The 27,117-nt window shown below is 51.8% G+C and overlaps 11 protein-coding genes across 11 annotated transcripts; 6 read left to right on the forward strand and 5 right to left on the reverse strand.

Moving 5' to 3' along the window:
• Positions 1-6: 6 nt before the first annotated feature.
• On the reverse strand, positions 7-2,427 carry BO80DRAFT_388331 (uncharacterized protein). The gene is made up of 2 exons (XM_025717081.1): positions 1,432-2,427; positions 7-1,382 (listed from the first exon to the last, which is right to left on the reverse strand). Exons 1-2 carry the CDS (start codon positions 2,298-2,300, stop codon positions 404-406), a joined length of 1,848 nt encoding a protein of 615 aa, XP_025572339.1. The 5' UTR covers positions 2,301-2,427; the 3' UTR covers positions 7-403.
• Positions 2,428-2,583: 156 nt separating this feature from the next.
• Positions 2,584-3,547, forward strand: BO80DRAFT_427694 (oxidoreductase-like domain-containing protein). The gene has a single exon (XM_025720081.1). It carries the CDS (start codon positions 2,603-2,605, stop codon positions 3,383-3,385), a length of 783 nt encoding a protein of 260 aa, XP_025572340.1. The 5' UTR covers positions 2,584-2,602; the 3' UTR covers positions 3,386-3,547.
• A 293-nt stretch (positions 3,548-3,840) lies between these two features.
• BO80DRAFT_427695 (DUF3245 domain-containing protein) lies at positions 3,841-4,736 on the forward strand. The gene is made up of 2 exons (XM_025720082.1): positions 3,841-4,058; positions 4,158-4,736. Exons 1-2 carry the CDS (start codon positions 3,877-3,879, stop codon positions 4,666-4,668), a joined length of 693 nt encoding a protein of 230 aa, XP_025572341.1. The 5' UTR covers positions 3,841-3,876; the 3' UTR covers positions 4,669-4,736.
• A 529-nt stretch (positions 4,737-5,265) lies between these two features.
• On the reverse strand, positions 5,266-7,598 carry BO80DRAFT_167962 (flocculation suppression protein). Its single transcript, XM_025713924.1, has 6 exons — positions 7,129-7,598; positions 6,950-7,048; positions 6,817-6,884; positions 6,412-6,755; positions 6,269-6,338; positions 5,266-6,214 (listed from the first exon to the last, which is right to left on the reverse strand). The coding sequence occupies exons 1-6, from the start codon at positions 7,476-7,478 to the stop codon at positions 5,412-5,414; spliced, it is 1,734 nt and encodes a 577-aa protein (XP_025572342.1). The 5' UTR covers positions 7,479-7,598; the 3' UTR covers positions 5,266-5,411.
• Positions 7,599-8,412: 814 nt separating this feature from the next.
• Positions 8,413-10,135, forward strand: BO80DRAFT_362680 (F-box domain protein; the record flags this gene model as incomplete). The annotated part of the gene is made up of 4 exons (XM_025716069.1): positions 8,413-8,492; positions 8,560-8,725; positions 8,806-9,173; positions 9,262-10,135. The coding sequence occupies 4 exons, from the start codon at positions 8,413-8,415 to the stop codon at positions 10,133-10,135; spliced, it is 1,488 nt and encodes a 495-aa protein (XP_025572343.1).
• A 316-nt stretch (positions 10,136-10,451) lies between these two features.
• Positions 10,452-12,539, reverse strand: BO80DRAFT_427700 (succinate--CoA ligase (GDP-forming) subunit beta). Its single transcript, XM_025720083.1, has 8 exons — positions 12,250-12,539; positions 12,086-12,169; positions 11,952-12,024; positions 11,792-11,891; positions 11,187-11,732; positions 11,076-11,122; positions 10,731-11,023; positions 10,452-10,657 (listed from the first exon to the last, which is right to left on the reverse strand). Exons 1-8 carry the CDS (start codon positions 12,301-12,303, stop codon positions 10,523-10,525), a joined length of 1,332 nt encoding a protein of 443 aa, XP_025572344.1. The 5' UTR covers positions 12,304-12,539; the 3' UTR covers positions 10,452-10,522.
• Positions 12,540-12,880: 341 nt separating this feature from the next.
• Positions 12,881-14,298, reverse strand: BO80DRAFT_427702 (SDR family oxidoreductase). The gene is made up of 6 exons (XM_025720084.1): positions 14,174-14,298; positions 13,866-14,090; positions 13,806-13,813; positions 13,587-13,738; positions 13,434-13,528; positions 12,881-13,378 (listed from the first exon to the last, which is right to left on the reverse strand). Exons 1-6 carry the CDS (start codon positions 14,215-14,217, stop codon positions 13,015-13,017), a joined length of 888 nt encoding a protein of 295 aa, XP_025572345.1. The 5' UTR covers positions 14,218-14,298; the 3' UTR covers positions 12,881-13,014.
• A 1,788-nt stretch (positions 14,299-16,086) lies between these two features.
• BO80DRAFT_480703 (putative C4-dicarboxylate transporter/malic acid transport protein) lies at positions 16,087-17,767 on the forward strand (the record flags this gene model as incomplete). The annotated part of the gene is made up of 4 exons (XM_025723359.1): positions 16,087-16,450; positions 16,512-16,827; positions 16,899-17,309; positions 17,371-17,767. The coding sequence occupies 4 exons, from the start codon at positions 16,087-16,089 to the stop codon at positions 17,717-17,719; spliced, it is 1,440 nt and encodes a 479-aa protein (XP_025572346.1). The 3' UTR covers positions 17,720-17,767.
• An 847-nt stretch (positions 17,768-18,614) lies between these two features.
• On the forward strand, positions 18,615-19,752 carry BO80DRAFT_427704 (xanthine phosphoribosyltransferase). The gene is made up of 5 exons (XM_025720085.1): positions 18,615-18,747; positions 18,943-19,049; positions 19,111-19,423; positions 19,496-19,608; positions 19,676-19,752. Exons 1-5 carry the CDS (start codon positions 18,715-18,717, stop codon positions 19,722-19,724), a joined length of 615 nt encoding a protein of 204 aa, XP_025572347.1. The 5' UTR covers positions 18,615-18,714; the 3' UTR covers positions 19,725-19,752.
• A 717-nt stretch (positions 19,753-20,469) lies between these two features.
• BO80DRAFT_362556 (dolichol-phosphate mannosyltransferase subunit 3) lies at positions 20,470-20,898 on the reverse strand (the record flags this gene model as incomplete). The annotated part of the gene is made up of 3 exons (XM_025716060.1): positions 20,470-20,631; positions 20,710-20,796; positions 20,851-20,898. 3 exons carry the CDS (start codon positions 20,896-20,898, stop codon positions 20,470-20,472), a joined length of 297 nt encoding a protein of 98 aa, XP_025572348.1.
• A 926-nt stretch (positions 20,899-21,824) lies between these two features.
• BO80DRAFT_362625 (ABC1 kinase family protein) lies at positions 21,825-26,756 on the forward strand (the record flags this gene model as incomplete). The annotated part of the gene is made up of 9 exons (XM_025716065.1): positions 21,825-22,146; positions 22,215-22,349; positions 22,406-22,525; positions 22,581-22,702; positions 23,002-23,955; positions 24,014-24,096; positions 24,717-25,113; positions 25,177-26,516; positions 26,579-26,756. 9 exons carry the CDS (start codon positions 21,825-21,827, stop codon positions 26,754-26,756), a joined length of 3,651 nt encoding a protein of 1,216 aa, XP_025572349.1.
• Between the last annotated feature and the right edge of the window lie 361 nt (positions 26,757-27,117).

Consider the following 27,117-nt stretch of genomic DNA (forward strand, 5'->3'; position numbering starts at 1 on the left):
CATAGCCTTGCACACCATCCTATACGTAGTACTTCCTCTCCATCCATGTCGATGGAAGCATGTATATCCAGAGAGCAACCAATGGCGGCATAGGTATATCGCCTGAGGCACATGTGCGCTACTGCTGCGTCTCTCTGTCGAGGGAAACATTTACTGTGATGTCGACCCTCCAGACTTCAGTATCCATATCCAAAACAAACACTGCCCGACAAGGCAAGACATACTAAGGGGACATAAAGTACATGAAGAACAAGCAGAAACGTGAAGGGGAAAAAGACCGCTGAACCAACCGCCGACGCCGACGTCGACACCCCTGTTGCTTCCATGCATCCAATCGCGGAAACGCCGTTGAAATCCATGAATCCAAATAACCCATCGCTTGAGCAGAATATCCGAGTAGAGATCATTTCGCAGCATCAATGCTGAACAAAGCACCCAAAACGCACTCGGTAGCTCTTAGAATTGCGCCAGCATGGACGCCACTGCTGCTCTCCATTTGGTTGTTTTCGTTCTCATTTAGCATGGATTGAAACAGCCGCCTGGATTCTTGATCCACCTTGCGCCTGGAGCCGCCATCTGACTCAGTCAACACTGATACATTGATCCCCGCTACCAGCTGCGGTTCACTTGTCCACTCGTCCATGACTAATTGGCATGATAGGAGTACTTGCAGGGAACCCCTTGCGGATTCAAAAAGCATAGTCGTCCGCTCGATGTGCGGCAGTGATGTCCTCAGTAATTCTGCACTGTCTTCGAGCCTTGGGCTTCTGTCGCCAGCCCTCTTGGTTCTAGCCTCACTGCTCCATTTCGTGTGCCCGGCAATCAGTTCCGCATGTTGTTCCTCTATGCGTGACCATAGCTCAGCACGCGATACCATGGCCTCCCAGTACCGGTTGATGCCCCAACACAGTCCGGTGACATCTAGCCTTAGCAGCGGATTGGCAAGCCGGGTGTCCACCCATCGCCGTAAATCTTCTGGTATCCTTGACTCGGCGTCGTCCGCTTGTGATGATACCGATACCGAGACCAAGGTTTGTGTTTCTGGGTTGACGTCGCAGGTCACCGATGCTTTGTAACGGATGGAAGGGAACGGAGGTGGGGCGGAAAACTTGAGGGAGTGTCTCTCCAGGACACGGTTAGGTGCTGAATCGGGTACAGACACTGAATATGCAGTCAGATTCAATGGCGCAAGGGCGGTTAAATATGCCGTCGTTCGCGCTTGCTCTCCAAGCGCAAATGGATTTACTGGAGTAGCCTCGGGTGGGGGCTTTGACGGCTCCTTGGTGGCAAAGGGGAGTAACGAGGAAATAAGAGAGGATATTGATGCTTCACCCGAGCTCGCTGGGGCTGGTTGGGGAGGGTTGATGGTCGCTAGCAAAGTACTGTTGGCTAGTCAGTAGCAATCCATGGCGCGACAGGAGGGATACTCGCATTAATCCAGTCAGGTCGCGCTCGTGGGTGTCATCTTGGCCCAGATCCTTCGACCACGTCTCCAATTCCGCTATGTCCTTTTCCAACTGCTGTGCCTCGGAGGCGAGTTTGTTCCTTAGCCTTTGCTTCTCCAAAACGGTCTCCGGCAAGGACGTCCGATCCAACACAAGGCCTGCTTCTGTCGATTCTTCCCCTTCGCCATATTCAACCCTTCGTAATTTGGACGGGCTTTGCTCTAGACCGTCTGTGTTTCGTCGCCTCCCCCACTTCCCTTGTTGTGAGTTGGGGCTGCTGCTCAGAAGCCCCTTTGGTCGTCCGGGGGGTCTTTCCAAGCCTAATTGGGTCGGTGTTGGTGGCAGATCCGGCTCATCCAGGATGTCCTGAAAAGAAGGCTGATTCAAATCCACGTCGCCTGTCGCACTGTCCAATTCAGATGCCAGCTGGTTTTCCGGGGTATCGGTAGGCAGGGCTTCCTCTATCGTCTGTTGAGTCGCAGCGGGAGAGCGAAATACTAGATCGGAGGCAGTGATCCTCGTCGAGACGCGCCTTGGGGGTGCGGCAAAGGCTGCCAGTCCGCTGGAGCGTCGACCGGAAAGGGAGGATGCAGGCGATTGTTTGGTTCGCTTGAAGGAGTCCAGAGGGCTGCCGGCCGAAGTCAAGGACGGTCTGAGGGCCTTTCGGTCTCGTAATCCCAGCCCTCTCATTCTAGCTTGGTTCGCTTTCCGCGGACTTCTCGCGGGGGGGCTGCCAGTTGCGCTTCCCAGAACGGCGGGGTGAGATCTTGCTAAGCTGGACCTCGTTGGAGCTTGGTACGACGCCCGCTCGGTGGTGCGCTGCTGGGGGTCATTGCGAAGAGGCGGGGCGCTCATTTGCGACACGTTCGTTGACAGCAATCGCCGTCGGGGTCGCAGAGATGACGGCGCGTGAAGGGACAAGGTAGAGACCGTCTTAGCCGTCCATGCGACACAGCATCCTCCAGCGAGGAAAGAATTCTGGGGGAACCGGAGGGAGTGTGGGTGACAGCCGCCATCCTCACCAACAACAACAACAACATCAACCGTTTGCACTGTTTGCACCACGGATGTTCGGCCGCAGTGAGATATGACATAACCCCCGCGGCTTTTTCCTTTCTCTCCTCCTCCTCTCTCTCATCTTCCTCTCTAGCCTCACCATGGACTTCCCTCGCCGGGTCATCCGCTCGCCCCTCTTTAGACATCATGCCTGCCCGCTCAGTCCTCGCATACCGAATCCATCCTTCTTGACACAACCATATGCCGCTTCCTCATACCCCCGCCAACCCTCGAGCGCGCGCGGATATGCCTCCCTACGAGTAGAAAAGGCGGGGGCGACCAACTCAGATCCCCCTCAAGCGCATCCATTGTCTGGATATTATTACGATATTTTGTCCACCCGCTCACCCTACCGGCGTCATGCGACACCCACCTCCGAGCCCGAATCCTCCCAAGAGTCCCCAGCTTCCGAGGCGCACACCCCGCAGGAAAAGATGGCCATTGTCTTTGGTACGCGGCTGGCAGGCCCTGGCCGCTCTTCACGCTATGATCCCGGCTCAGCACCGGACGCGACATGGAAAACAATCAACGGGGTCGCGATTCCTCCTCGACCGGAGGAACCCGACAATTGCTGCATGAGTGGCTGCGTCCACTGCGTATGGGACGACTTTCGCGACGAGCTGGAGGACTGGGCTTTCAGACTCGAACAGGCGAAAGCGAAGGGTGCGACCAAAAGTGGTGCCACAGACTTGCGTCATACTCCACGGCCTGAAGTCGCTTCGGCCAGTGGGAGCATGGATGACGACGGTGGTGGCAGTGAGACGAATTGGTCGGTACCCAAATCGGGAGACGACTTGTTTGCCGATATCCCCGTGGGGATCCGGGAGTTTATGAAGACGGAAAAGAAGTTAAAGCAAAGACATCAGCAGGAAGGCCATACATGAGGAGAATAACTCTCCTCGGGGCTGTTGCCAGCATTTCCTACCTCGGAGTACGAATACCTTTGTTGCATGATTTATGTCGAATGGATTGGTTGTTGCTGGAGACTTTTGTACATAGTTAGACTATATCATTAGATTTAGAATTGTATATACACTCACTCATCATTGATTGAGCCTTGCTATAGCATGCCCACTAGTCAGGCAGACGGGCTTCTTGACACTCCACACCTATAGCCCACCAGGGACCTCAATCAAAGTTCCCCTGAGACCAACAACCCTGTTGATCAATATCCACCATAACCACCCTAATCCACACCGCGGAATAACGGAATTGCAACCAGTCATCCCATCGTACTATCCCCACTCAGGCAAGCGGTAACGCACATCAGAGCATTCTGCCCCTATCCTCCGCCTCGCTATCGCAAAAAAGTTACAAGATGTCGATCTCGATCGCCCCCCATTACCAGACAAACCACACGTCCGCCCCATCCGCAATGGCCACCACCAAAGCAGAAACGGACATTATCCTCAACAAAGCCAACGTGGCTCTGGCCCGGAGTCAACGACTCGTTGCATCATGGCTGCCCGCCCCGACAGCAGAGGACCACGCCCACGTGAAGTCAGAAGAAGAGTTACAACGGGAAGAAGATGAGATTTTTACCGCGGTCCCAGAGACGTACGTATATCTCTCGCTGCGGTGTGGATGTGTTGCACCCCCCCCTCCCTGGAGACCGGGGGTCTGTGCATGTTGGGATATTGACAAAGCGTTATGCAGACTAGGTGTTGGAGCACCGCTTCCCTCAAAAGCGGTGGATGGTAGCTGGAACCGGACCGAGTTGGATTCGAATGATAAATTGCGGAAACAGCTCCTGGGGAGGAATTATAAGAAGGTCATGGCGGCTAAGGCGGCGAGTTCATCTGCCGGCGCCAGCGCAGGCGCAGGTGGTCGGCAGAATACATCGTCTGGGGCTGCGAGAGGGGCCCAAGAGGAAGAAGATGATGATGACGAGGAAGATGGGCGGACGGCGTTGATAGGGAAGAAGAAGTCTACGGCGTCGAAGAAGCGGAAAGCCGAACCGCAAGTTCAACCGTCATCGGAGACGGTTAATGATCAGGACAGTGAGCCGAAACAAGCCAATGACAGTGGTGACGGCAGTGATGACAAGGCCGATCAGTCGAACAAGCAGACGGGCCCCGCGCTACGGTCCTCGAAGGGGAGGAAAAAGGCCACGAGCTTCCTGGATGAGCTCTTGGCTGAGCGGGCGAAGAAGCGAAAGAAGAGGTGACCTGGTCGTGTCTACTGCCAGGGACAGTGCCCGATCGATGATATAACCAAATGTATAATCTCCAGGATATGAATATACCCATTTAGTTCACATGTGAGTACGTCCAACAAGGCAACCGTGATTAGAGGGAATGGCCGATGTCGCGCCAATTGGATATCACTCTGCATTTGCAATTCTAAATTACTATACCCACGCAATATTGTGCACCTCCACCCCAACCCAGGGTATATAATATAACAACATATAAGGCAGTACAGCCCTAGAACGATGATTTGTGCAAGGGCCCTCCACCAGAAAGTAACAACAGTGTGCGTCGGGAGGAAGCCCGGTATGTCGGACGCGACTTTTGAACCACGCCAAAGACACCTTGGCAGCAATGCCGTCCGAGAAAGAAAGATTAGTACGATCCAAACCAAGCCCAGGAAGCATGGGTTCCAGCGGGTGGAACCCATGGATGTTGTATCAATTGTACAGTAGATGTTCCCACCCAGAAGAAGATAAACACAGAAGGTACAGGTGGGCAATACTCCAAAATATGCAGTACCAGTCCAAAAATGAAGAGTGAGGGTGGGTTTCTCATGGTGATGTGCTTTTCCTTGACCCCTTTCCTATAATGTGCGCCCCCAAGAACAATCAAGTCAGCCGCTCCGAATCCTCTGGGGGCCAAAGATCAGCACCAAGCAATGCTCCTGCAGGAATCCTTGACCAAGGATATGAAACAAGACGAAGAAGATGATTCATTTTCATTCCAACCGCTTCCGTTTTCGATCGTCAGCCATGGCATGTTGATCTTCGTCAGGCCGTTCCGCGGTATCGGCCGGGTTAAGAAGCGAATGAACATTGCTAGCCATGCTGGAACGCCGGGTTGCAGGCAAGGATGATTCGTGCCGAGGGAATCGGGGCCCCAGGGTCCAGCCATTATCAGTTGTGGGGGTTTGGTCAGGGTGCAAAGGCGGAGTAGGGTGTCGAGTCTCCTGCAGACGACGCGGTGCACCCATCTCGTACTGAGCCAACACTTCTCGGACGGACTGTTCACTTGATGTCGGAGTCCGGTGTCGGGATGGGGACCAGGGGTTCGCCGCCTGTCCCGGTGGATGGGCGGAAGGAAATGGTGACACGCCCGGTGGCGGCCAGCCATGCTGTCTGATGTCTGCCGAAGTGTGTCGGCGAGCAAGATTAGGGCCGGGAGGAGAGGAAACGGATGAGAGAGGATGGGGCATATGCTGTTGTGGCGTAATGACCGACGGCACTGGCGGACGACTGTAGTTGGGGGAAGAATTTCCGGTCCCAATTGACCCGTAACGGCGCGGAGAGACGGCCAGATGTGGGGGAACAGGGGGTCGGATCATATTGGTCCTTGATGGGTCCAACATCGATTGGCGGCGACCATCTTCCTGAGGCATCTGGCGCGGCGACAGTGGCGGGCCTGGATCGACGGAAATGCTGGCAACGTAGGGTTGCCGAACGGTCAGATACGGGTCCGGAGGATGCTCCAGGGCCCGAACAGCATCGAGATGCTTCTCCAGTTCTGCCTGCATGCTGGCCACTACTCAACGTTAGGACTCGTACATTGGGGTCGTCACCCAGTGGTGATGCTCACCATCTCGATACAGAAGGCTCTCGCGCTCGGGAATCACGCCTTGGAGAAAGCGTGACATAGAGTGAGTCCACTAGATCATGAGACGAATCAGCGTTGAGCCCTTAGGAGCGCATCGCAAACGGACCCGGGGTCCCTCGACTCACATGGTAACACCGGGTTAAACTCTCGGTCATCGCCTGGCATCTCGCAGTGAGTGCCACGTTGCCCTCTTCGACGCTCCTGAGACGGGCATGCAGGTCGTACATGGAGTGTTCCAGATTCATGAGGCGGGACTCGGTGACGTCGGGAACAGGCTCGGCCGGAGTGCCCGGTTGGGACGCGGCGGCCTTGTGGCCAGGAAACGAGTCGCGATGAATCAACGCATGGCGCGATGCACGGCGCTTGATTTCGCGGAGTCCGACGAGATCCCCGCGCTTGAAATTGCCATTGCCATGTTTAAACTCCCACAGAGCGGAATCTGGAGAACCGGTATGGAAGACGTCGCTCACTGGGACCGATGCATATCAATAACAGTTCAGACAATGCATTTGCTGTCTCATCCAGCATACCTTTATGAAATCCGTACATATTCAGCTGCCTGACAAAGGACGATATGTTGGTGTGTTTGAAGTATTGGCTAGGCGGCTCGTTAGCAGCTAGTCCGCCGATCGCGATGGACTAAGATAGGGGTGGGAGACGAACGCGAGGACTTTGGAGAACTCAGAGGTAGGGGACATGACGAAGCTGTCGTTCGTACTTGACCAGGAGATCAGATGTTGGATACTGGGGTCTTCCAGCATACTGCTCAGGATTGTCAGCCACGGCCTGGGCATGGAAGGAAAAGGGGAGTAAAAATTTGTCGACAGGCTGGGTGGACAGACTTGTACAGCTTATGAATAAATGCCGTCTGGACGACCTTGGGCTGCTGAGCTGCGGCCGCTGCTCCGATCGCGGTGGGAACTGCATGGTGGTTCACAGTGGCGGGTTCAGCAGAGCCATTGGAGGTGGCCGCGGTGTTGTTTGCGCCCGCTCGATCACTGTCGGGACTGCTGTGGATGGGGGGCGCGACGCCCGAGGCAGGAGGAGTGACCTCCATAGGGTCACCGGTCGACTGACTCGAGGCTGGGATGGAGGAGGCAAGGACGGGAATCTTGCGGGTTTTGCCTGGCGCATCGATAGACGTGAGAATAAGAGGGCTTCTTCTGGACGGGGGATCGGCGAGACCGCTCATCTCGCGCGGCGGAACAGGGGGGGGGGGGGGGGGAGGGGGGTAAAAAGGAAAAGAAAAGGAACGGCGGCCGAGGAGGAGCCGCAGGAGAGAGAGAGAGACTCTCTCGGTGCTGAGGGCTGCCTTTTTTACTTTGGAGACAAGCCAACCCAGTAATAATAATTGAGGGGGCAAAAAAGTTGAATTAATTAGGGGAAGAAAACATAAAAAAAACGAAAGAAACTGAAGAATAAAAAAAAGCAAATCAAATAGCAATGCTCGACCTCCCAAGAAGAAACATGGAAGATATGATCGAGACGATCATTGAGTTCCCAGGAAGTACTTGGATGGATGGATGGATGGGATGGGAAGGGAAGGGAAGATTGAAGTGAAAGCAACGGAGCAGAATGGATGGAATGGATGGAATGGATGGATGGATGGATGGATGAATGGAGGAAGAGGAGAGGGATTCTCGAACGAGTTCTGGGCCAGACGGACGGAGGATCTCAAACCTACTGAGAGTCTCCGCTTCCCGAAGGCATCGTGCTGCTCGCCATTGGTTGGCCCAAAGTCTCTTCTTCTCAGTAGATCCAGGACGAGCCAAGTTAGCTGTCCGGTTTCTCGTGCCTTTTGGTGCTCGGGGATCGACGTAGCTGGGAGAGATGGAAGTCTAAAAGGAGCTCGACAGCTCCTCCTCCTCCTCCTCCTCCTCCTCCTTCAGCAGATGCAATCAGATAAGCTTGTCAGACTATCTGCTTCGTGCTTAGTATCTAGATACTATAGTACTGCTAATAGTACAAGATATCTAGTACTCCGTACTCCGTAGAGGTGCTCTAGACCCCTGCAGCCCGGTCGGCACACCTTATCGGCGCCATGACGACCCCGGCGATGTACTTTCCCCTCCTCGCCTGAGACATCGTCGCATCCCCGGCAGTCTACCGTCTACCTGTCATCCGCCATGGACAAGGACGACTCAGCCACCCAGCAAATCATCGCCCTCTTCGCCCATCTGAATACGAACTCAGCGCGACAGGATGCGTATGACCCCCCCGATGATCTCCCCCCTTCCCTCGAATCCCCTAATCTCCTAATCCGAGCTGGACAGATATCACCGGATTTTAGACCAGCTGAGCCCCCACGAATGGCGCGATGTGCGAGTACGCATCAACCAACGTGCCTTTCAGAAAGATATCCTGGGCCAATCACCCCCAGAGGTCGCGGTCCAAATCGCTCAGTATCTCGACCTCTCCGAGCTCCACGTCCTTCAGAGAGTACGTACTAGCTAGTCCCCCCCATCCTTTGACTCCCACCTGCCAGCCATGACCAGACTGAGTCCAGTCAACCCCATCAGGTCTCCAGAAAGTGGCATTTGCTACTGTCGTCGGAGCTAATCCGAGGAGCTATATACCACCATTACATCGGATGCGGCCCACATGTCACGGAGGACCAGTTCACTCGATATGCTAAACAGAGGCTTCGTTTGGAGCGTGGCCTGCCCCTCTCCAAGCTCCGGGATCCGAATCACTCCTTGCCATTTGGCTCGAGTCTTGACTGCCATGATTACGCCAATGGGAGACATGCTTGGCTGGAGGGCAACACGCGCATCATCGTCCACAATCTTTGCAACCACACGACGCAGGGTTTCTGCACTGAGAATCGAGATTCCTTCAGGGACCTGCGGCTCTCCGAATCCATGGTCGCAGCGATCAGCGTGCGAGGGTAAGTAGTCCATATCGTAGCAGCCGGAAGGAACCAGACTTGCATCTACCCTCATCGGTCTGTGTCCAGATAGCTCATCTGAGTCCAGGTACTGTCATACCTGGAACCTTGAAACGGAAGAACATGCATCGTTCCGTATCCCGGCTCTTCATTTTCGGGCCTTTGTTGTTCGTGGTCTGCAGGTTGCCCTGGGCTTTGCCAACCCCATGGCCGTTGGCGACGAATCCATCATATACTGGAACATGAGCTCTGGAGTGGCACGTAGCATTCAAGTTGAGCCCAACCTGGCATTGGTTGGCCTGCACTCGACTACCAACAGCTTGACTACTCTCCATCTTCAAAGAGAGAATCACCTAGACAGCGAGGGTGGTCCGACCAGGTTTGGTCGCTGTGACTGCCTACATGTCGTAAAATACACAGTTGACGACCATGGACGCATCACCAGGGTGCCCTCGGAAACACCGCAACTACCGTTCCCACTAGGTATGGATTGGAACATCGAGATTCTGCACGATATATCCAATGACACCGGTGGTCGTTTAGCGGCATTTTCCTGCCAGCGAACCCCATCCACTGTGGCATCGATCACCCCTCGCCACATCCTGGTAGCTGCCCACGACCCGCAGACCGACAGCATGTACATACATGAGTTGCGCCCCGAAGATTCACCGTACCTGCCTTTGTGCATAACCGCGGTAGATCGCAACCTTCTGTACTACGTGAAGAATGATAGAGGTAAACCCACCATTTGGATCTCCGACCCAGCGTCCCGGAACCCCCTTCGCCCGGCCAAAGCCGTGGATCCCGAGTTGCCGAGAGAAGCCACAAGTAGGGTGTATTCCTATGCCAGCCGCTTTGTTCTCCGCGGTGACCGGGACTTCGTCTTGATGGTCGACGAAACCGACGTGAAGGTGTGGCGGTTTGGGGACATGCGGCTTGAAGGGGAGATCGGGTGCGAATAACACCAAGGGAAAAAGGAAAATACATTTGACACAAGGAAACGAACCTAGAAATGGACGATATACAGGACCATCAATGCTCTCTATAAGAATCCCCCTCAATACTCTTGCCTGGGTCCGTCTCATTTCACTATTATAGCAACTCGTTGAGGCAACCCTATGACCGATCAGATTCTAGGCAGCAGGAGCGCGTTAGCATCGTGAGCAAGCCCAAGGTCACCATCCATCGGCCTATTGCTCCGCATCTCGCCGCATCATCCAACATGGATCTTCTTGACCTCCGGTCATGGGAAGGGGAAAACAAAAGGGAAGTAAAAGGAAAAAAAAAAAGAGTACAAGAGACAGTGGAGCAGCAGACAAGGTGACACATCTATACACCCAACTCGGAGATTAGATACCAAGAGTGAACTCAACACCCACGTCGATCTCACGGGCCATCTTAACGACCTTCGAGAACTGGACAGACTTCTCAGCAGCACTCTGGAGATCCTCGATGGAGAAGATCTTGAGGCCAGACTCGTTGATCTACACAAAAAGCATGTCAGTGGAAAATGCGGTCTTCTTGCGACACTTGTTAGAATATGAAAGGTGAACTTACCAGCTTGTGAGCCTGCTCCATGTTGGTACCCTGCAGACGAGCCACGATGGGAGTGCGCAGACCCATTTCCTGCACAACGTTGATCAAACCCTGGGCGATAGCATCGCAGCGGACGATACCACCGAAGATGTTGACGAAGATGGCAGACACCTTGGGGTCACTCGTGATAAGCTCGAAGGCAGACTTGATGGCGGCAGGGGTGGCACCACCGCCGACATCGAGGAAGTTAGCGGGCGCACCGCCGTTGAGCTTGATGATGTCCATGGTGGCCATGGCAAGACCGGCACCGTTGACTATAATTTCCGTTAGCATGAACCATGACAGGCAGTTTGTAATAGTCCATACCCAAACATCCGATGTCGCCATCGAGCTTGATGAAGTTCAGTCCGTGCCTATGCCGTGAATTAGAATACTGAGTCTTTCTATCTCTTGTAATCCAGGGGGCGGGACTCTTACTCGGCAGCCTTGACCTCATCGGCATCTTCCTGGGTAGTGTCTCTCCACGAGAACACCTCCTTCTGCCTGAAGTCGGCGTTGTCATCGAAGGCCAGCTTGGCGTCCATGGCCATGACCTTGTGGTCAGAAGTCTCAGAGAGGGGGTTGATCTCGATCTGAGTGGCATCCCTCTCCATGAAGACCTTGTAGAGCTTCTGGATAGTATCCCGGGCCTCGTCGATGCACTGCTCGGAGAAGCCGAGCTCGGTAGCGATCTTGGTAGCAATCGCATCGGTGACACCGACGTTAATGTCGATGGGAGTGGTGATGATGGCATCGGGGCTCTCCTTGGCAACGGCCTCAATGTCCATACCACCTTGCGACGAGGCGACAATGACGGGGCTCTGGGAGGCGCGGTCCATGAGGACAGCAAGGTAGAACTCGCGGCGAGCAAACTTGCGCTCACAGATGTAGACGGCATTGCAAAGACGACCGCCAGCGCCAGTTTGCTTGGTAATGAGCTTCTGACCGATCATCTGGCCGGCGAACATCTTGGCCTCGGTAGGCCTAAAATTTTATACTTCTCAGCACGAGGAACTGCTCGGAACAACGCGGGCGACACTCACGAGTAGATAACGCGCACACCACCCTTGAGACCATTGTCGAAAGATCCCTTACCACGGCCACCAGCGAGGACTTGAGCCTTGATGACCATGTCGTCATTACCTGGGCGTCCGTGTCTTAGTGTTTGTTGCGACTTGGGTTGCATAGCGGATTGAAACATACCGAGGGACTTGGCAACGGCCTCAGCTTCCTCGGCCGAGCGAGCGACCTCACCCTTGGGCATTCCCACGCCATACTGCAGGCTACTATCAGCGAACTATGCGATTTTACGACAGGACCATGAATGCCCGACGTACCGATTTGAGCAGGTTCGCAGACAGGTATTCGTGAATGGACAGGTTTCTCTGTTGCTGGGCCAAGCGGGACTGGACGGAAGATTCCTGTCATCGAACATGATGTTAGCACGGTGAATCAACATTTCCGCATGAGAAGAAGGACAACGCAGCCCAGGGAATCTTACCGTCGCAGCCCTCAAAGCTGCCGTAACCGGTCTGCTGCGGGCAAGCTTGAACATGTTGAAGAATGTATTTAGAAAAAAGGAGAGGAGAGGGATCAAAAGGGTCTTGTCAGGGGTCGAGGAGAGACAAGAGCAGAAATATCCTCCAACGTGAGGTCTTGCGGGAGAGGAAGGGAAATATTTGGGTGTTGATGGGAGAACAGCTTTCTTTTTCGCGGCTGCGCTTCTCGGGATGATATTGCCTTGGGAGATCGGGCGGTAGCATCGGGAGTCACCTGACGGGCCAACCAGCGTGCGTCTCGCGGGGATGATTAAGCAGCGCGGGTTCCCGACGCGAATATCACGGAACACAAGTTGCTGTGTAGATACCTACTAGTAGTAGCGTCTACCCAACCAAGTCCCGTGAACACCCCACGTCATGTGTTTACCATTATGCGTGGTTCTGGGATTCCCAAATCAGCGAGATCTTCCTATGGGATCTACGAAGTATTGGCCTTTTCCTCAAGTTCTGACTTCGGGCACAATGCTTGATTGCACCTCGCCGACCTGAACCCTGCATCCGCCGGCTTTCTAATACGACCGGGATACGGCAGATAATTTAGACGGGAATACGGAGTAGCTATGAAACTGACCCCGGCAGAGTACATAACATTCCAACTAACAATCATACCATGACACTCTCAAACGACAGATAGGAAGAATAAACAAACAATAGACCGGTCGAGCAAATCCTATTTAGCGGTTTCACTACTGCCTGCCCGTCTCTATCTACCCCGTCCGTCTCAGCTTGTGGAGCTTAAACATCCTTGTCACAAGACTTTCAGCCAGGCCATTCCAAGCCCATCCTCCCATAAATAGCCAGATCAACCAGCTCTTATTACCTTCCCAGATCCAGCTCTTCCGACCTTGCGCCCAAGGCCAAACCCAGCGCCACGGTGCAGATCCATACAGGACCTGTGTGACTACGCTGCGCGCGTATGCGGCATTTGGCATGGCCCCGTCCTGGCTATGTGTCACACGCCGGTTATATTCGTCCTCAATCGGAGCATAGATTGAGTTTGGTGCCAGAGTTCGCTGGATACGGGCGATGCGAGATTGCACACCCCCGGTCACGACAGTCGTGACATTCACACTAGGTGTCTTCATATCAGTCAACTACTCTGGGGTTGAGAAGTGCAGTAGCATACCCAAAAGGAGCCAGCTCGACACGTAAGGAATCGCTGAATGAGTGTAATGCGGCTTTCGAGGCGTTGTACACGGAACCGAAGACGTAGGGGATAACCTAGATCGGCGTTAGCAAATGCTATATTTCCACCAAGATTCCTATCAAGCTCACTGACCCCAGCGACAGATCCAATCTGTACAATAGTTCCCTTAGCCTCTATAAGTAACGGCAAAAACGTCTTGCAGATAGATATAACGGCAAACAAGTTCGTTTCGAAAGTTGCACGAACTTCGGAGAGTTCAGCTTCCATAGCCGGAACAGTATAATCTAGCACGAGTAAGGAGAGGTTCTTTGCATCATCTATCATAAAGACTGTCACTCTGTGCAGACGTACTTCTGCCGCTAGCAACCCTGTCAATACATAATGTCTTGCTGAATAAATGAGATGACTTACGCATTGTTGACTAGATAATCCAGCCCCTTCTCCCCGAGCCTTGTTTTCACTTCCACAAAGCATTGTCGGACGCTCTCTTCATCGTCCACAGTAAGACTCAACGTCTCAACGCCGATGGACGCCAAATCCTCTATCGTCTTTGCTTCTCGGGCCGTAGCGAACACGCGAAGACCATTTCGATGAAACTCACGGGCTAGAGAGTTTCCTATACCACCCGGAGAGCATCTGCATAGATAGACAGGTAGCACAATATTGCGCAGCTTCAAGAGGCGCTCGCATTTCCAGGGGATGTTCTTGTGAAAACGTACCCTGTGATCAGCACAGACTTCCGTTTGTCTTTGGCTACGGCCATTGCAAAGTGGTGCTGATGAGGAATCAGCGCAGGGAGCAGTATCTCAAATTAACAAACAATGGCGTTGATGGGAAGCGCCCCCGAACCCTCCGAGATTTCCAGCCATCTATGTATCCCCGGAGCCGATCACACTAGTTCATATGCAGAACCTCGGTATGTATCTAGGTGCCACGGCCCACACGGAAGACACACGGCTCCGGATGTACACATGCTGCTGTGAACCCATTATCTGCCGGCTATTGGTTATTGTCTGTCCATTACGGAGTACATGTAGTAGTTCTAGCCGGCCTGATAATATAGATCCAAAACTGTAAGTGGCCGGTGGCATACTTGGGCTGATTGCAGTGACACACTATCGATACAACTCAGCTACTCCGTACTTTGATGGGAGGTTGGGCTCTCTTGCCTACTACAGCCTCTACGAGTGTGCCTTTGTGTAGTATTTGGCATGCAATCTATTGTTATCTGCGCGGGCGGGAAAACAGCAGGAAGGACCAGGACTAGGAATCTGCTGCAATGATGATCCTCTGAAGTTTGGTATGGAGTAGAGTAAATGTCTTACAATAGGCTGCTTGCTAGATAATACATGATTATCTCCTCCGTAGTATCTATCTGGTAAGTAGATACAAGACTGAATCATTCACCGGGCCTATCTATCTAATAGTAATTATTTGGCCTACTGCAGCAACCAGCCAATTTATTGAAACAATCGGCCACTTCGACCAATCCGAACATGAAAGTACAATCCACTTATTACTAACTTGCTTAAACATGGGGAACCAGCGGATCTTATGAAGGATACCCTGCCCGATCCGACAAGGTGAATATGTATTCAGTCACAAGGCATAAGATCTCCAACGGACAGGCCAATGAGAACGACACTGAGCTCAATCTGCAGGCATCATATGCATGGGACTCGATCACGGTGGCAGATCATCATGGATGATGTTTTTGCCGGAACACTCCAACTCTCTGCGTAGCGTGTAAGTTAAAAAGGGGAAATAATTGGACCACAGGACCACGACTGCAACTGGTAAGGTAGGTATGGTTGGAACTTGACCTCAGCTTTCCGACCCGCCTGAATTAGTGCTACTCGGCATCAAATTAATACTCCATTCTATTGTATCAGGTTGCCTCCAGGTTTGTCGTTCCCGCTTCCCCGCCACGAATCTGGATGCGTGCCGAGAATCCGAGAGGCAATAGAGTGCCCAATGCGTCGCCCTCGGAATCACGGCAATTCTATGGCCCTCCACAGGCCCGCAATCAAGCACTAGAGGGCAATCATCCTAGACACCGACTTCCTCTCGATTGCCCGAATCAACTGTGCCAAAGTGTCTCGACCATTGAAAGACCGGGTACGGAGTAGATCCCATTTGTGTGATTGGTGCCAACATCCCGCGGGGTGGAAAGCAGGCAGGTTTCATATTGCCGCGATTATTATGACATACTAGGCATAACTAGCTTGCCCGACTATTTTGTTATTATTATCGATTGCTGCCGCGTCTGGCTCTTTCGTCGCTTTTACTTTTTTGGCGCCTTCTACTTCAGCCCTATACGCATACCACCGTGCGAGGAATCGGTTCATATTATAGGTGGGCTTTTCTGACTGTCGATGTTGCGTCGCGTCACCGATTTCCCTTTCAACTTCGTATCATTCTTGCTACTCGAGTAGCTGTTTTCCTGAGCTCGGGCGCGAAATCGTGATTTCCATACCCCTCTTTCTCCCAGCAGGCTGGTTTCCTACATGTGCGTTCCGGGCCGAGCAGGGTATCCCGAATCACCCATCCTACTGGTTCAGAGAAAGGCATTGGGGAAGGGAACGCACCTAATAAATTCCTTCAAAGATATGTTGTCAACGGAGAATCAGCCATGAGTCACGATACTTTGTTTCCCAGGCACATGAGAAGCCCCGGGGATGATGGCTACCGCACACCAACCATTGAAGATGCCGAAAACGATCTTGCCGCACATACAGGCGGCGCAACTTTATTCCAACCAAGAGGTTCTAGAATCCAACAGGCCCATACGTCGGCTTTGCAAGCGTTACACCTCTCCTCCTATCGCAAGCCCGAGGGAGATGGTGCCCCGGGGGGAGATGATCTGACTCTTCCTCAGAGCGAACCCGAAACCTCGGCCACTGGCCTTGGCTGGAAGAAGCGGATTCGTCACATCACCTGGGCCTTCTTTACCTTGACAATGGCGACTGGAGGGATCGCAAATGTCCTATACTTTGGTAAGCCGAATATTTCCCTGAGGGTGTGTCTCGGTGAATGAACTGATCATCAACACCCTAGTTCCGTATAGGTTTCGCGGCCTAGACACCATTGGGGTCATCTTCTTCCTCTTCAACTTGGTTCTCTACGTTCTAATCTGGTGTCTTCTTATCGCCCGTTTTTACTTCTACCCATACACGTTCAAGGCATCTTTTCTGCACCCGACAGAATCCCTATTTGTTCCAGCATCGTTGGTGTCATTTGGAACGATATTGATCAATATCTCACAATATGGGCCCGATCATGCAGGGCCTTGGCTCACTTATGCGGTTGGGATCCTCTTTTGGATTGACGCAGCTCTGGCAGTCATTTCTTCTGCCGGTATTTATCTCATTCTGTGAGTAAACAGGGCCTCTCAAATTGAATTTTTTACCCTCAACACTAGGAAGAAGATCTAATGGTTTGTAGCTGGTCTACCCAGACATTTACGATTGCACAGATGACACCTATATGGATCTTTCCGGCGTACCCCATGCTTATCATCGGCCCCCATGCTGGAATTCTGAGCTCCAAACTTGAACCTTCCCGTTCTCTGCGGATAATAATTGGCGGTACTACCATCCAAGGGGTTGGCTTCCTGGTCTCCCTGATGGTGTACTCGGCATTTATTTACCGACTGATGTCGCAGAAGCTGCCCCGAGAAAACGTCCGGCCCGGTATGTTTGTCTCAGTCGGCCCCAGTGCTTTCACAGTGTCGGGAATCGTCAACATGGCTGCCCATGCGAAAAGAAGCTTCCCAGAGGACTTTATGGGCAACGGTGCGTTGGCTGCGGACATTGTGAAGGTTGTTGCTGATTTTGCCTGCTTATGGTTATGGGGGTATGTATAACTTCACTAAATCTGAAAGTATCTCGTAGGTCGGGGCTAATTTATGGCCCAGACTAGCGATCTTCTTCTTTTTCATCGCAAGCTTTGCACATTGGTCTGTCATCGGCCCGGGCCGAATGGTCTTTTCGATGGCGTGGTTTTCATTCGTGTTTCCAAATACGGCCCTGATAACGGCGACTTTTGCAATCGGCAACGCTTTCTCTTGCAAACCAATCTCAGTTATTGGGTGCGCAATGGTAATTCCCCTTCTTTTGATGTACGTATTTGTCTTCTATATGATGGTCCGTGCCATTGTACATCGTCAAATCCTCTGGCCCCAAAAGGGCGAAGATAAAGACGAAGGTGGCTTTCAGATTAACCAAATCCAGCCGGACTCGCCAGGTGAGGACACACCCGTCTGAAGGAGTCGCCTACTTGATGTGGTATCCATGATCCCTCGACGTTGAATAGACCCTTCGGGTACCCTTTTTTGGCTGGGCGATAGGGTCGTTGCCATTCTATATATACACCTTATCTCTAGTTTTTACGAAATATGATAAAAAGACGATGGCGAATGTACGAAAACGAGTTACTTGATCTGAGCAAGAAGGGCTGGAAAACATGGAAAACTTGAGTTGCGTACCCAAGAAGGATAGATAAAGAAGAACCATAGTGTTGGATATAGATGCCGTACGAACCCCGCTCTCATATGTGGATGTAGAAGAACAGTACTTGTTTATATCCATCCGATATGGCGGATGTACTATGTACTACTGCCTTGCGGTATCTCGATATGACTGTGGGACATATCTCGCCTGTACCTGACATAGAGACCCGTCCGTCTACAAAGCAAATATGTATATGCAGTCCACTCTACATACCACCAGGTACTTACAGCTGAGGTACCGCCCCTCGACGGAGAACGGAGTCCTCCGAGCCCCAACCAATTCTCATTACTGATGGCAATAGCGGCCTAAGCCGAAAATGGGATCGCAGAACAGCTTAGCGGCTCAGGGTTGCATCCTGATAGGCCACAGTTCCATCTCCGCATGCCAAATATGGTAAGGGGCCCCATGCGTCCATGATTCGATCTGTCGTGTCACGGCAGCCGGCGGGCAAAAGCACTCGGCATGGAACCTTATCCAGTTCTCCAACCTGTGACGCAGGTATTCCTTTAATGAAGGGAAAAAAAAATTTGGAGGGGGGTAAAAAAACGAGGGGTGAAAAAACGAGGGAAAATTTTTTTGGATCAAAGTTACCCCTCATGTAATCTTAACTTCTCAATACCAACAGTATCCTCACTTATCTTCTTGCTCACGCCCCTAACCTCCGTCTAACCCTGTGATCATTTCGGATCTTCCTTATCACATAGCCTCATTCCATCATTTCTTGCCAATTTCTTGCACCATTCGTCAAAATGCCGCAGAAGCTGTATGTCACGTACAATGAAGTATGTTGCTTTTGAGGCCTTTACGCTTTATATCCTCTTGACCTCCCAATGCATATCTGCATTGTCAGTGCATGCGTGGTGCTTATCCGCCATTGTCTTGGACGCATGCTTCGTCTGATGCAGCCTGGATTGAGTGGTCGCATCTCGGCTATCTTCTGATTATGCACTCCGCTGACATCCCATGTCCTTTGACAGGTTCACAAACTATGCCAGGACTCCGCCGACAAGATCCTGGACACTTTCCGCCCCAATCTGATGATTGCTATCGGCGGCGGTGGATATATCCCTGCTCGGATTCTTCGGTTCGTTGAGCAATCATAACGATGGTTAGGATTTCCATTCTGACGCCACGCCTTTGGACAGGTCATTCCTGAAGCGCCAGGGAGAGCCAAACATTCCCATCCAGGCTATCGGCTTGTCGCTCTATGAGGACCTAGGCCGCGGTGACCCCGAAGAGGTTCCTGGAACCAAGGTCACCCGTACGCAGTGGTTGGACCTGAGCTCCTTGGAGATGGCGAACCTCATTGGCAAGAACATCCTCATTGTTGACGAAGTTGATGACACCCGGACAACCCTCGAATACGCAGTCCGCGAGCTCCAGAAGGACGTCGAGTTGGCACAAAAGCAACTCGGACGGGAAGGCGAGAAGACGAATTTCTTCATCTTCGTTCTTCATGTACGTTTATCCTCCCCCATCTTCCTCTCTATAGTCACCCATCTCTTCCCCAGCAACTAACAATATCCACAGAACAAAGACAAGTCCAAGAAGGGAGTCTTGCCGGAGGACATGGTGGAGGGTGGTCGTTACCATGCAGCAGTGACAATTGATGATCTTTGGATCTGCTACCCATGGGAAGCTAAGTACGGGATCCAGCGAAGCGTTAGACTTAACATTCGTGAACTGCATCACTAACCATCTTCCTAACAGGGACATTGATGAGCACGACCGGTTGGCTCAACAGACTCCCCTCCCGTGAGCTTCTACAACTCAGCTCAATATCGCTCGCCGCTTAGCCATGTCTTCTCGTTGCTTTTGGCCTAGAAATCCTGTTTGTGCCGTCCATGCATGAATATTGGCTCTTTTCGGTTGCACATATATTGCTTGGCTCCTTTAGACGTTTCAGGAGATTTTTTTATACGTTTCAGGTCATCTACGGAATGGTGTTTTGATGGTTTCTCTTTCTCTCTTTTTTTTTCCCCTCATTAGAATAAAAGCAATTTTGGTGCCATGAATGACAAAGATGCTTGCATACCCTACGTGTCATGGGTGCTTCTTGGATACATTGAGTTTCCGAGACCGGTCTTACATCTAGGCTATTGCATTTCAACTTTACCCACACACGTAGCAATGGCTACTTGTCGAAGAACCCATCCTTTCCATGATGTTTGAAAGTATTAAGATGGTGATATGAGAGGTACATCCGTAGAGCAAGGATCATCCGATAGGGAAGCTGCATGGCCTACACCGCAGAGCTGCACCCATAGGCGCGATAGTAAAGTGGGTATCAAGATTGCCTAACCCAGTCATTCTAACATAGTACAAAGGTTGTTGACACAGCATGACCGAATTAGCGCTGAAGTCCATTACTTGGTAGTTACTTCAGCCCCGCGGCGCTCCCGCGTACGGGGGACCCTATTAGGCTCCAACAGACCCAACCGTTGCAAGAGAGACCGCCGTCAGAGAACCCCATAGCGCGCAAAAGGTCGAGCAGAATGGAGAGTTTAATCGACGTCGACATTTGCCTTGCGCAATTCGGCCTTGGCCTGTTCGATCTCCTTTTGTAGCTCCTCATGCGCCTCGGGAACGTCATTGAAAGTCAAGATCGCCAGACCCAGCCGGCCAAGAAGGTAACAACCGAAGCATATTAGTGCATAGAATGGTAGCTGTTCAGGGTGGGCGCAAGGATCAGCCACGAGTCAAGGCGAAATGGACTAGGAGGTCCGCGGAGGTATAAGACGTACAATAGGAATGATTTCTGTCTGGACAGTTTCGTTAAGAGGAACAAGGCCCAGATACAAGACAAGGTAGAGCTGGCATTGGAGATCATGCTTGTTAGCGACGTCGTGTACGACCGCAAAGTGTAGACGGAGTTAGCAGCGTACCGAAGAGACAAGTAGGAGAACTGAGAGTGTCTGCTGAGCACGCGTCATGATGAAGGTCGGAGAAATGGATGGAGAAGACAAGGAAGGTGTTGCAAGGAAGGCAGGATAAGTCAAAACGGGTAGGTCAAAAGAAAAATGATCCGTCTTATGTTACAGTGTTGCCCGGGTTAAGAATGAGGGACTGCGGGAAGATGAGCCGCTGTCTTTCTTGATGTTCTCCGGAGTGTCTTGCCATCTGGGGCGGGTCTCGACTGACTGCGGCTCCGGGCTAGTTCGGCTCGCCGTACTCTATCCCCGAAGGAGGTCTAGTCCGGTATGGAGGTGTTTTTTACATACCAGTTCACGATGCCCTGATAATCATTGCCACTAAGTACAGAAGTTGAAAGGAGCAGGGGAGAGTTTCAGATGAGCTACATATCCGATTTATTTATTCTTTTCTGTTAAACTTCTCAATCATCATTTAGTCGAAGATCTTGATAGATAAAAGCAGTACTTTCTTTCTTTTTTCTTTCTTTTTGCTGGGTCTTGCCATACTATGCCATATTTAACATTTGTCATCTAGAATTGATTGTTCATAGACAGGTAGGGAAGAAGGCTACATGGCTTGGCCTGACAGGAGATCTGTTCTGATAATGATTTATTGTTGTGCTGAGATCCCTCCCTGCTAATGAATCATGCTGCTCATGCGCTATGAGGAGACGGAGTAAAATACAATTATCTGGGATTCGTCAGGAGGCATTGCTTCTCGCGCTAGCTCCGATCAGGTGAAGACCACCATAACCATTCGCTTCATACTCTATAGTCGTTTACGATCGGGGATTCGACCACTTCACACCTCCAGCGTTTGACTTGGATCTTAGCGATAGTGCTTATAATTTGTCTAACGAATTCCTTTCGACTTGGTCTTGCTTTACCAACAACGAGCGGGTTTTCAGGAAATGACGTCGAGTGACTTGCCTGGTGATCAAGAGAGCATGCACGCCAACGATCATCAAGTTGATCTATCATGGACAACAGTGCGAGATTCCGACAGGATGCAATTCCCTCCTCTAAATCAGATTCTCTCCGAGCTGGCTCTCCTGCTACCGCCGACGACGCTGGCGGCAACTGAGCCGTTGTCCTCTGAAGAGCAGAAGACCTTGTTCCACTCCTTACAGAACTGCCTGAAAAGCGCTGAGGACCTAGAGCTTTCCGAGGCTCTGAAAAACATTCCAGATATTCTTCACAGGCTGTGGCAATGCAGATCGCTCTATCTAGTACCAGCCGCAGAGGCTCTGGCGAATGGCAGCAGAGACCGTAAGTCTCCGGCTCGGTGCCTCCCTGATTACCCAAGGGCTATTCATTTTGTATCTAATGAGTGACAGCACTATGGCGGGCTTCGTTTGGACAGACCGGGGTTCTCGATTTCTTCCTCCAGCTCATAGCGTCAAAGGAGACTGTTGATAACAAACTTCTCCTCCATGCGTTACGACTTATCGGCAATTCCTGTGCCGATACTAGTGAGTTTTGTTCCTTTCCTGGGTCCAAACGAATCTCAGGTACTGATCATGCTCAGATGAAAATAGAGAAACTGTAGTGAAGTATAACTATACTTCTGCTATTCTACAGCACTCAAGCAACCCCGAGCTCATTCAAGTGGTCATCCCTGTCTTGTATAACATATGCATCGACTTCGGTAACTGGCGGCCTGTCCTGTGTATAGAGCGAGTAAAGATATTGACAACTCATAGAGCCCGCTCAGACCCAGCTAGCTGCTAATCGGGTCGTGTATATCCTGCTGAGGTTGGTGAAAGATGGCGCGCTCAAGGATAACGATGCTCTGCTTGATTACGTCTTTGAGCTCGTCGAATTGGTTGGAGAACAAGGCATGGCTAACCACTTCCCTTCCCACTTTGGTTCTAACTGAATGAATGCACAGAACAAGGAATAGCCTCTTCGCCTGATGGAACGATCTCGCTCCTCGTAGACCTTGCTCTTGACAAAGATATCGCGTCTACACCCGCCCAATTTTCCTGTCTTGTCAACTGCATGGGCCCATACCTGAACAATACGCGATTCCAAGAATTTTGCATTTCCAAGTACCTGTTGCCGGATGTTTTGGCAGTGCTCAGTCGATCCTTGACATTTAGTGCTGGTAACTCCTCCAATGAGGACACCCAGGCTTTGGCACAGTCCCGATTGAAAATCAATCAAATCCTCGCGGAGATCTCCGCGTTGGCTTCATTTGCGGAATGCTATCCCCTGGATTCCCCTCTCGCCCAATTTCTCAAGACATGGTTAAAATCGCAGGAGGATCAGCTGCAGATATGCGCCTGCGTTATCCTGGGTAACTTGGCTCGATCCGACACCATTTGTGAAAAGATGATTCAGGACTTGGAGATACATGAGGAGCTCATATCAATCCTCAAAGGTGATGTTCGAGGCGCAGTCTTACACTCTGCACTTGGATACCTAAAGAACCTCGCAATCGCTGGCAATAACAGGCTAATACTTGGAGAAGCTGGCATAATTCCTGCTGTTTCACGTTTATGGCAATACGAGTCGGTCCCCCAGGTTCAGTTCGCTGCAACAAGCATCGCCCGGCAGGTAATCGTAGCAGCGATGGATAATATATCTCGTTTGCTCGAGCGACTTCCTGCCGATGAGCATGACCCAACGAACGAACGGACGTATCTGTCTTTGCTACTTGCGCTATTCCAAAAGACTGATTCAATCCCCATCAAAACCGAGATTGGACGCATTGTAGCTTCCATATGCCGCACTCTGGTCCCCAAGTCTCGGGGCGAGGAGCCTACTGCTGTTGCTCTACTCACCAGAGTCTTTGACTTGCATGAAGATATTTCACTGCCGCTTGGTGCTATGATCACCCAGTCGCAATGGCCTGTTGTCCGGAGTGAAGGCTGGTTCGCGTTGGCCCTGATGGCATCCAGTAAAGCGGGAGCCACGGCTATTTCACGATCCTTGCAACGGATGGAAATCCTTCCGTTGCTCGAGGAGACGTTGAGTGTGAAACCATCCGAACCCACGGATGAGACGGAACCAGTACAGGCGAAGAAAGATCGTGACAACATTATTGTCCTGATGCAGGTATTACTGAAGAATGATGTAAGCCAGTGATCTCCCCCGATTAGGATGGACACATGATGTTAATGCTCCTTTGCAGCCTGATGCGCTCCCCGAATCCTCCAAATCTACCCTTCAGGAGTTGATGCACAGCCATGTGCCCAGACATGTGCGAGACGCCCAGTCGATGCTGAGTGAGTGAGGCAGTATCCTCCAACGTCATCTGTACCTGTGGTGCCGGATCCACATCCCTGCCAGGCATTCGCATTCTGGCCGGTATTCTGTCGCGAATGCCAGGGTTGCCCATGAAACACCCCTCTTACCATTCATCAGACTAGAAGTTAGGATAATCAAGGGGGGAGGGGAGATTGAAAACTCAGCAAAGCCAAGATCGGGGCGTCGTAGGACTACGACGGAGTAGACTAGCATGATATATCTAGATTCTAGATTCTAGCTTTGTCGGTAGATGCAGGGCGGATGGAGACCGGCGAGTGATGACGTCGGCCCACGTGCCCACCCGCCTGGCCGACATCCGTACCTGCCATCCCGACCTTTTCCTCTCCCTCGACCGGCCTTACAATGTCCACACAGGCCCGCTGTTCTGCTTTTCGATGACTGATCCACCCGCCTTCGAGCCGGTGTCTTTACGAGAACATGAGGACGGCCGTCCTCTCGGGCCGTTATTGTTGGAGCCGTGGTAGAAACCCGCTGCTACTGTCCCGCTTTCTTCCGCAACCTCGATTGCGCTTCTGCCGGCCGCCATTATGGGCGCAGCAACCTGTCCGAAGCCCGCCCAAGGGAAGGCCCTCAAAGGGAACTGTTCTTCTCGCTGTGATGACCCCGGGGGCATTCCTACAGCTGGCTGAAGATGGTGATGAAGAAGATGATAAGACGGGCGAGATGCAGATGCTGGAAGTCTCGCGCCGAGAGGCGCAAAAGACCGTCGCAGAAGATGCGCGAGGCTTGACGAGGCTCTGGCAGTCGCTGTTTGTCTTCGGCTACTATTACATATATGATCCAATTGCAACGGGCTTCCGATTTGTCCATTTAGTTGTAATCTTCCTGCCCGTCATTCTTACGGCTCCCACTCTATGCTTTGGACGGCGACTGAAGGACCGTGAGGGGATACGGACAGGAACACTGTGGTGGTATAAATTCCTGGTCCGATCAATGGAACGTGCAGGCCCAGCATTCATCAAGGTAAATTTCTCACCGTCGAGCTCCTCAATGACCGCAATCCGCTTACTCCTGGTCCTCTATTAGCTCGGACAATGGGCGGCCTCCCGTACCGACATCTTCCCACCGGAACTATGCGATATCATGTCATCACTTCATTCCAACGCCCCCGCACACTCACTACATCAGACTAAAAGAACCATAAGGAAAGCCTTCAACTGGTTGCCATTCGAGGATATTTTTGAGGAATTCCAAGAGGAACCCTTGGGGGTAGGCGCTATCGCGCAGGTCTACAAAGCGAAATTGAAGCCTAACCTTGCGGGGACTGATGATGACTTCGATCTACAACCGCACGGTTTACGAGACAAGGTCCGAAAGAACGTCGGTGCCTTAGTCAAGAGCTCTCCTCAGCGGGTCCCGTCGTCGTACGTAGCCATCAAGGTGCTTCATCCTAGGGTAGAACGCGTGATCCACAGGGATTTGAAGATCATGTTGTTCTTTGCGTCTTTGGTCAACGTTATACCTACCATGAATTGGCTATCATTACCGGATGAGGTTCATCAATTTGGTGAAATGATGAAATTGCAATTGGACTTACGGATCGAAGCGACCAATCTCGTCATGTTCCGTGAGAAGTTCAGGTCCCGGACCACGGCTTGGTTTCCATACCCATATCTGGACTATTCTACCCGTGAGGTGCTCGTGGAGGAGTTTGCACAGGGTATCCCACTCTCAACCTTCCTTGATGTCGGAGGTGGCGTTTACCAGGAAGAAATCGCCAACGAAGGCCTGGACGCATTTCTCCATATGCTCTTGATCGATAACTTCGTCCACGCAGATCTGCACCCCGGGAATATCATGGTGCGATTCTACCGGCCCAGTGAACTGGACCTATCACTGGGAAGCAAGTCTCGCGCATCAGATGCACCAACTGCGGCAGAGGTCGATGTTACAGAATCCGTGCTGGCACGGCTGCGCCCGCATGCCAGTGATCGACGCGACTGGAAGAAAGCGCTCGACAATCTGAATGCCGAGGGCTACCGACCTCAGCTCATCTTCATCGATACCGGCCTGGTGACCCAACTGAACGACCTCAATCGGCGCAACTTCATCGATCTGTTTCGCGCCATTGCGGAGTTCGACGGGTTTCGAGCGGGCGAGCTCATGGTCGAACGATGCCGCCAACCGGATGCCGTGATTGACCCGTATTATTTCGCATTGGGGATGGAACACCTAGTGTTAAATGTCAAGTCGCGCACGTTCGCTCTGGGTAGCGTCAAGATTGGAGATGTCTTGAGTGAGGTCTTATCTTTGGTCCGAAAACATCACGTTAGACTTGAGGGGGATTTTGTCAACGTTGTCATTTCGTGTCTTCTTCTTGAGGGGATTGGACGCAACCTGGACCCCAACCTCGATCTTTTCAAGAGGTAAGTAAATCTTTCTTACCTTGTTGTCTCACGATCCACTGGCTAACTGGACTCTTTTTCAGTTCCCTCCCCATTTTGCGGAAATTGGGATCCAACACCACCTCCTTCAAATCCGTCCGGGCGGGCGACATGTCCATGCTTCGTGTCTGGGTAGGACTTGAAGCGCGTGAGCTGCTCCAAAGCAGCTTCGAAAGCGTTGAGCAGTGTGTTAAATATGATCTATTATCGCCCAACATTTGAGTAGAGGAAGAACAAAGAGCGAGAAACACGGAGCAAGGAAATCACAATTTCGCATTTCTCCATGCCGGAGCACATATCCCGACAAGCCATTGTCGCAGGCCACAACCGAAGACCGGAGTTCATTGTTAATAACCTCAGTCTTGACGCATGGGTTTGCTATGGCTTCGGTCACTCAGCAGATATGCACTCAGGGGGGTAAGCGACTGGTGTCGATAATAGCGCGCATGCCCGAATTCGCCAGTACCTTTACAAATGGCATGATCAGAGAAGATCCTGATGATCTTTCGAATTGTGCCCCCTGGATAGTAAGAGACCATGGGATGGGGTCGAGACAATACCAAGATCAACCAATAGATATTGC

The sequence above is a fragment of the Aspergillus ibericus genome (genome assembly GCF_003184845.1).
Source record: "Aspergillus ibericus CBS 121593 unplaced genomic scaffold BO80scaffold_39, whole genome shotgun sequence".
Taxonomy (NCBI): domain Eukaryota; kingdom Fungi; phylum Ascomycota; class Eurotiomycetes; order Eurotiales; family Aspergillaceae; genus Aspergillus; species Aspergillus ibericus.